The 9,079-nt window shown below is 39.4% G+C and overlaps 1 protein-coding gene across 1 annotated transcript in view; it reads right to left on the bottom strand.

Annotated features, from left to right (window-relative positions):
* Positions 1-8,546, bottom strand: part of LOC106884138 (zinc finger protein 91) — a 21,613-nt gene extending 13,067 nt beyond the window's left edge. The window contains exons 1-2 of the mRNA XM_052977465.1: positions 7,988-8,546; positions 4,449-6,303 (exon numbers count right to left, since the gene is read on the bottom strand). Coding sequence (XP_052833425.1) covers positions 4,449-5,493 — 1,045 coding nt within the window. The 5' untranslated portion in view covers positions 5,494-6,303; positions 7,988-8,546. The remainder of the gene's footprint in view (positions 1-4,448; positions 6,304-7,987) is intronic.
* Between the last annotated feature and the right edge of the window lie 533 nt (positions 8,547-9,079).

Here is a 9,079-nt window from a genome sequence, read left to right as displayed (position 1 = left end):
CCAAACAGATGCATGATATGTCACTTAGTCAAAATTAGCCCTTCATTTGCTCCACAAATCTTTTGTTATCAATGCTGCACTTCCCTGTTCATTCTCACTGCGTGGTACCTTGGGCAAGTGTCTTCTACTATAGCCTCGGGTCAACCAAAGCCTTGAGTGGATTTGGTAAACAGAAACTGAAAGAAGCCCATCGTATATATGTATATATATATAAATATATATATATATGTGTGTGTGTGTGTATCTGTTTGTTCTCCCAACATTGCTTGACAACCAATGGTGGTGTGTTTATGGCCCTGTAACTTAGCGGTTCTACAAAAGAGACTGATAGAATAAGTACTAGGCTTAGTCGTGCTGTCAGTAAGGTGAGAGTCGGCCATGAATACAGTGGTGAATTAAGCATACAGGTAAGGGATTATCAGGGCTCAGTTGTCAGCCCATTAATATTATATTCCTATTCATTATAATCCTCCAGGCCATGACAAAGGAATTCAAAACTGGGTACCCAGCCTGAGAAAGAGAGAGGTATCAGGAATGAAGACAGAAACAGGTCCTGGGGTCGATTTCTTTGACTAAAGGCAGTGCTCCAGCATGGCTGCAATCAAATGACTGAAACAAGTAAAAGAGTATCATCACTTAACATTCACCTTCCATGCTGGCATGGGTGGGACGGTTTGACAGAAGCCTGCACCAGACTTCAGCAACTCAGCAGAGTGGGCTTATTGTTTTTTACATGGCACATGCACAGGTAAGGTCAGTTTTGGAAAGGTTTTGTTTACACCTGGATGCCCTTCTGAATACCAACCACTTTACAGTGTGGACCAGATGCTTTTTAAGTGGCACCTGCACTGACAGGGTCACCAAGTCACCTGCAAGACAAATCTTTTGAGAGGGGAGGGGGAATTTGAGGAGCTGATCTTATGTCAGATGATGAAAGGTTATAGTGAAACAGAGGCAGAAACAGGTGTCTTGCTGCAGAGGAGGTACAAGGTTACCCAGCCTGAGAGAGAGATCAGGAATGAAGACAGAAACAGGTGCGTTAATCTACCTGTGATTCCACTGTATCTCTTATGTGTCCATAGTTTACACTGGGTGCAGCAAATAGAATTTCTTCCAACTCCTTTCCTACATATTGAGCAGGGCCATTTACCTGATGGGGAGAGAGTTTTATCTTCTTTCTTACTAACAACTTTGGTCTTAGCTAGGTTAACTTTAAGGCCCTTTGATTCCAGGTTTTGTTTCTATACCTGAAATTTCTTCTCCAATTCTGCTAAAGATTTTTCAATAAGAGCAAGGTGATCAAAGTATAGAAATTCCCACAGGTACCCAGTTTTGAATTCCTTTGTCATGGCTTGGAGGATTATAATGAATAGGAATATAATATTAATGGGCTGACAACTGAGCCCTGGTAATCCCTTACCTGTACGCTTAATTCATCACTATTCATGGCCGACTCTCACCTTACTGACAGCACCACTATACATGGATTGGACAGCTCTAACAAGCCACCCTTCTACTTCCTTAGAGACCACCATATAACAGAGTGGGGAACTCTGTTGAAAGCTTTCTCCAGGTTGATGAAGGCTAATTACAATGGCTTGCGTTTGGTCAAGTACTTTCCCTGCAACTGTCTCACTAGGAAGAGACTGAAATTGAATATCAAGAGTCTGAAAAATCCGATGAAGAATCCACACAAACAAGGAGGAAGTATAGCAAAATTGGAACTGCAACCAGGTTAGTAATATCTTCCAAGCTATCAACCCAAAAAGCAGCAACTTAAGTAATGCAAGATGGAATTCTTGAGCAATACTAGCTCTTTTGGCATTTATTCTCCTACCAGAGAAAAAGAGTTTTGCTTCTCAAAACAGATGTATTAGTATAACGCTCGGGAAGTGAAAAAGTCTTTAACGTTTCGAGCCTATGCTCTTCTACAGAAAGAAACAAGGAGAGAAAAAAAATGTGTGTAGTGGTTAGCGATAGTAATTTTTTGAAGTTTGTGTTCTATTGGGTTGGGACAACCAAAACTTGTTAGTTACTATGGTGACGACAATACCTATCTATGTATCTATCACTCTCTCACTCCTGCTAAGCACATCAGACAAAATGCTTAGCAGCATTTTGTCTGGCTTTACGTTCTGAGTTCAAATTCCTCTGAGGTCAACTTTGCCTTTCATCCTTTCAGGGTTGATGGAATAGGTATCAGTTGAGCACTGGGGTTGATGTAGTCAACTAGCCCCACCCCCACCACAAAACTTCAGGCCTAGTGCCTTTAGTAGAAAAAGATTATTACTGTTATAATAATAATAATAATAATAATAACTTTCAAAATACAAAGATCTGGAAATAGAGGTAACTCGAATGTGGAATCTGAAAACAGAAACAATTCCTATCATAGTAGGCACCTTAGGTATAATAAAAAAATATTCAGACAAATACATAACAAAAACACCAGGACTTACAAATATATATAACATACAGAAAATTGCACTACTGGGCACTGCACACATCCTACGCAAAACACTTTCAATACAGTAACCATAAGAGCACCACAGCAAACCACAGCACATACCCAAGGCACACAGAGCTGCGCTCGGTAGTGAAGTGAAAGCACGTTATAAAAATAAAACCACTGAACAATAATAATAATAATAATAATAAACTATTAAAGCAGTGAACTGTCAGAGCTTTTAGCATGTCAAACAAAATGCTAAGTAGTATCTCATCCTGATTTATATTCTGGGTTCCAATCCTGCCAAGGGTCAATAAAAAAACATATATATAATCCTCCAGGGTCAATAAAATAAGAAACAGTTCTGGGATCAATGTTCTATTACTCATTTATTACTGATTCATTCAACACAGTGGTTTTGGCGGGGAAGAAATCACCCTTCATGAACAAGGATAAATGTACCTAATTTGTACAATTCTCTGATATTTGAATTCCTAGTTAATGTCATATAAAAGTGGTTATACTTTTTTAATTAATTGCTGTTGTTGTTATTTTTTACATTTGGTTTAAATTTGGATTTCAGATTTAATGAGGGACTCATAAAATCCTTCTGTATGTCATGCTGAGCTGGTTCTCGTTTGATTCCTTCACTCATTATTTCACCATCTTCAGGTTTTATACATAATCTTTCATGTGTATCCTATTCTCAGTGGAGGGCAGCGGACTCGCGGTTTCGATTCCCAGACCGGGCGTTGTGAGTATTTATTGAGCGAAAACACCTAAAGCTCCACGAGGCTCCGGCAGGGGATGGTGGTGAACCCTGCTGTACTCTTTCTCTCACTCTTACTTCCTGTTTCTGTTGTGCCTGTAATTCAAAGGGTCAGCCTTGTCACACTGTATCACGCTGAATATTCCCGAGAACTACGTTAAGGGTACACATGTCTGTGGAGTGCTCAGCCACTTGGACGTTAATTTCACGAGCAGGCTGTTCCGTTGATCGGATCAACTGGAACCCTCGACGTCGTAAGCGACAGATTGCCAACAACAAATCCTATTCACAGTGTCTTATATTCGCTTTTGAAATATCAGGAAAAACTTGCATCATTTTGGTACAATTCTGAGTTATGGAGAAACAAATTAAGAGTAGAAGTTACATTTTGTCTGCTGGCCCTGTATAAATTTCTACTGCATAAAATAACTTCTACCTATTCTTGGAGGATTATAAATATGTATATAGTTGGCATGTGGAGGCGCAATGGCCCAGTGGTTAGGGCAGCGAACTCGCAGTTCCGATTCCCAGACCGGGCATTGTGAGTGTTTATTGAGCGAAAACACCTAAGCTCTATGAGGCGCCGGCAGCGGATGGTGGTGACCCGTTGTACTCTTTCGCCCCAACTTTCTCTCACTCTTTCTTCCTGTTTCTTGAGTAACGCTGCGATGGACTGGCGTCCCGTCCAGCTGGGGGGAACACATACACCATAGAAACCACACTAGGCTTTCAAAGGGCAAAGAGAATATAGTTGGCATATTTGTACACAACTCAATAGCAGTTTATGTCAATGTCAAAAACGGAATCCATTTCTTCTCAGAGCATGTGATAAAACAATATAATATGTAATGTCTTTTATTGTGATTCTGGATTACATTACTGTTATTACATCATCCATCATATGTTATTTACTATTATTCATATATCTCTATGCATTGGACTATGTCAAATGTATGAAATATAGTAACTACACAATACAAGTTGCAGGACAGGGAGGTTAATTTCCCTACTGGAAGGTAACATTTCATTCTGTTGATTCTCTAATGTTCACATTCACAAAGCACATGCATATGTCTATGTGCTACAAATTTATCTGGGTGTTTCTTCATTTGCCTTTTTCACATCAGCCAGAAGCAAATTAATTCCAGAAATGTTTACCCAAGACAGCATAGCAAGCAAGCTTGCTAAGAACTGTGCAATTATGTCTATGCAAGCACTACTTCAATGTTCAAACTTTAGGACTTGTAGATGCTTTGTGATATGATTTCCCTCCAGTGTGAATGTATTTGTGTCTGGTTAGGTTAATTCGTACAGAGAAGGATTTACCACAGATATCACAATGATATGGCTTCTCTCCTGTATGAATGCGTCTATGTGTGGTTAAGCTGGCTGTATGAGAGAATGATTTGTTGCAGATATCACAATTATATGGCTTCTCTCCTGTATGAATGCGCTTGTGTTTAGTTAAATCATGATTTTGAGTGAATGATTTACCACAGACATCACAGTTATATGGCTTCTCTCCTGTATGAATGCGTTTGTGTTTGGTTAGATGAGGGCTTTGAGAGAAAGATTTACCACAGACATCACAGTTATATGGTTTCTCTCCTGTATGAATGCGTTTGTGCTTGGTTAGGTGATCATTTTGAGAGAATGATTTACCACAGATATCACAAATATATGGCCTCTCCCCTGTATGAATGCGCTTGTGTTTGGTTAGGTGATGAGTCTGAGAGAATGATTTACCACAAACATCACAGTTACATGGCCTCTCACCTGTATGAATGCGCTTGTGTGCTGTTAGCTGATCATTTTGAGAGAATGACTTACTACAGATAGTACAGTTATATGGCTTCTCAACTGCATGAATACGTTTGTGTTTAGTTAAATCACCATTTTGAGAGAATGACTTACCACAAACATCACAATCATATGGTTTCTCTCCAGTATGGATGCGTTTGTGAGTAGTTAAGTGTCCTCTTTGAGAGAATGATGTACCACAAATGTCACAGGGAAATGGTTTCTCTCCTGTATGAATGTATTTGTGAGTAGTTAGGCTATTTTTGCAATAGAATGATTTACCACAGATGTCACACTGATATGGTTTCTCTCCTGTATGAATTCGTTTGTGTCTGGTTAATTTACATCTTTCAGAGAACGATTTACCACATATAATACAGTGGTATAGTTTCTCTCCTGCATGAATACGTTTGTGAACTCTGAGCTGACCTTTTTGGGAAAAGGACTTTCCACAGATATCACTGGTCTGATGCATTTTCTATATCTTCAGACATCTCACCAGTAAAATCCGTCATTTTAAATGGTGTTTTACATTAATGTTGTTCTCACACAATTTCCTATAACTTTCCTTCTCTAACCGCAGTCTCTTTCACTTTTATTGTTAAGTTGTTTCAGTCACTGGAGTGTGGCCATGCTGGGACACTGCTTTGCACAGTTTTTATGAAACAGACTGACCCCAGTACTCATTCTATCAATTTCTTTTGCCACAATGGAAATTTACATTTAAGAAACAGGCCAACAACAGTTATCAAGCCCTGGGAAATAAATATAGACATAAAGACACACATATATAGATATCAATATTTCAGACTTCTACTCAGCTTTCATCTGCCAAGTTTAATCACAAGATACTGTGGACCCAGAGCTATAGTAGAAGTGACTTGCCCAAGGTGCTGTGCAGTGGGACTGAACCTGAAATTACATAGTTGCAGAGCAAGCTTTTTAACTACACAGCTATACCCGCACTAAATGTTTTTCCTTTTGAGTTCATTCCATACAAAGCCTTTCTTCTGCCATAGTTCTATGGACTTTGGTCTGAAACTGTTGCAAATAGTTTTGTCATCAAAAGTTCGAAGAAAAAATAAAATAATCTTGTACACTTCTTAACGTTACTAGTAAAGGCTAAGCAATCACAGAAATATTTCACAGCGATTATCCCATTAACTTACGTAAGCAGGGTTGTATGTGTTCTGTATAAATACACATTCGTTATTTAATAGATATCAAATATCGTTGATGCATCCAAGGTAAACAAAATTCTTTAATTCCAGTCTCATCTGGTTTTCTGAAATAACAGAGAAACAGTATACACATTACTGTTGGATCAATTTTCATTGCTGCATATATTCATCATAGAATCGAAATATCAACAAATTCTGAAGCTGAAGTATACAGTATGCAAACATGGAATCTTTTATCTTTTCCTACTGTCAGTCATTAGACTGGGAACGTTTAACGGGCTTTGAGAAACAAATCAACCCAAGGACTTATATTTTTTAAAGCTTGGGACTTATTATATTGGTCTTTTTTTCTTTTCTTTTTGCTGTACAGCTTGATTAAGGGTACATAAACTAAAGCCGGTTGTCAAGCGGTGACGGGTGACACACACACATGTACTCACACATACATAGATACATGCACGCCTGCGCACCCACACATCCACACACGCTGATAATATGTGTTGGCACTCCGTCGCTTACGATGTCGAGGGTTCCAGTTGATCCGATCAATGGAACAGCCTGCTCGTGAAATTAACGTGCAAGTGGCTGAGCACTCCACAGACACGTGTACCCTTAACGTAGTTCTCGGGAATATTCAGCATGACAAGGCTGGCCCCTTTGAATTACAGGCACAACAGAAACAGGAAGTAAGAGTGAGAGAAAATTGTGGTGAAAGAGTACAGCAGGGTTCACCACCATCCCCTACCGGAGCCTCGTGGAGCTTTAGGTGTTTTCGCTCAATAAACACTCACAACCACATATTTACAAACTCCGGGAACTGTCTTAGCTCAGAATGTTACTTCCCATTTCGTTAGTGACCGGCTTGCACTCCATTCAGAAGAACTAACTTTAAGCATTCCTATTAATTATATAGGACGCCTGCCTACATTTACTTATTTATTTATTACCCACAAAGGACTAAACATAGAGGGGACAAACAAGGACAGACAAAGGGATTAAGTCGACTACACCGATCCCAGTGCGTAACTGGTACTTAATTTATCGACCCCGAAAGGATGAAAGGCAAAGTCGACCTCGGCGGAAATTGAACTCAGAACGTAACGGAAGATGAAATACCGCTGAGCATTTCGCCCGACGTGCTAACCACTCTGCCAGCTCGCTGCCTTCTTGCCTACATTTATAGCTGACTAAAGCCGAAATCTGGCGATTAAAAGTGAACGTTTACCAATCGATTTCAGCTAGAGCAGCTTCTTTTTAATCTGTCACATTCATATGTACAATCAGTGAAACTGCGTAGTCTAGTGGTTAGAAAGTTATACCCACGATCGGAAAATCGTGTTTTCGATTCCCTTACAGGGCAATTCGTAGTGCTGTTGAGCAAAACATTTCATTTCACGTTGCGGTCACTTCTGACAGCTAATAGCATGATAGTGCCCACGTTGCTTCAATCCGTTCGGCTGTAAAGGGGTAACTCCGCCACAGATTGCTGTTTCTGTCCAGGGAGGGTATTCATCAGACCTCCTAAGCAGATAGGGTGACATCATTCCAAAGCTTAAACAATGCTTATACACCAGACTTGTTGCTCGAAACACTTCATTTCTATAGCAAAACAATTTATTTGACGTTGGGTCTTCGATCACCTCCATATCTGGCATGTGGCACACTTTGCACCTGTAAAGGAAATGCCGATTTGGTCGAGGGAGTGAGCTAATAAAAAGTACAAACATTTGTTCGCTAGAAACAAATCATGTGCGCTGGTTGTTCAGTAAGAAATTACTCAACACTCACCTTTCGTTTATGACAGGAGACTCTTCTATAACAACATTCGATAGTCTAGTCTATACAATGGTTACAGTGATACAATACTCTAAATATCGTCACATTGGTCTAATTTTTACAAGTATTGTTGCATCTTTAAAGAAAATCATTATCAACTTAACTCTCTCATATATAAACTCCGAGTCGGTGTCCCTTATAAAAATATCCACATATGTATACAGTACCGGGCCTCTTACTCGGCTTCGAAAATTCCGACAATACTGTGCAATATCAATTTTAAGTTGGTTAATTAGTATAAGAGATGTGAAAATGATTAAACATGTTCCGCTTTAGAATTGTAATAACTTGTTCCTGTATCAGTTAAAATAAAATCGTGTTCTTTACTTTTCTTCATTTTAACCCTATAAACATTATATTATATACACGGGACAGTATGATCTATTTTAACGCTCTTGCTGTACAAGTGTACTGCTGTGAAGAAGTACGCTTTAGTTCTTTCCTTTTCACAGTTTCTTTTCGGCCATCCTCAGAAAAGCGTGGATTGCAGAAATCCGATTCACTTCCAGAGCCAAGCTTGACAAGTAAATGCGAGTTGTTCCCCCTTGCATGTGATATATTTTCCTCAGTTATCCGATAGATGGTTCTACTGACTGATATCTTTGTATCAGATGTTCTCATCGTTTTATAAAGCTGTTTCAACATTATTAGTCGTAAATATATCGTGGTACTCCGTCACTTACGACGTCGAGGGTTCCTGTTGATCCGATCAACGGAACAGCCTGCTCGTGAAATTAACGTGTAAGTGGCTGAGCACTCCACAGACACGTGTACCCTTAACGCTGAGGTCAACTTTGCCTTTCATCCTTTCGGGGTTGATAAATTAAGTACCAGTTACATACTGTAGTCGATCAAATCGGCTTGCCCCTGTCCCAAAATTTCAGACTTTGTGCCTATAATAGAATGGATTATTATTATTATTATCAAAAAGGCAGTGAGTTGGTAGAATCATTAACATGCCAGGCAAAACGCTCAGGAGTATTTAATCTGTCCTTATGTTCTGAGTTCAAATTCCGCCTAGGTCAACTTTACCTTTCATCATTT

Source organism: Octopus bimaculoides, chromosome 28 (genome assembly GCF_001194135.2).
Source record: "Octopus bimaculoides isolate UCB-OBI-ISO-001 chromosome 28, ASM119413v2, whole genome shotgun sequence".
In the NCBI taxonomy this organism is placed as follows: Eukaryota; Metazoa; Mollusca; class Cephalopoda; order Octopoda; family Octopodidae; genus Octopus; species Octopus bimaculoides.
This window is presented reverse-complemented; position numbering and strand designations above follow the sequence as displayed.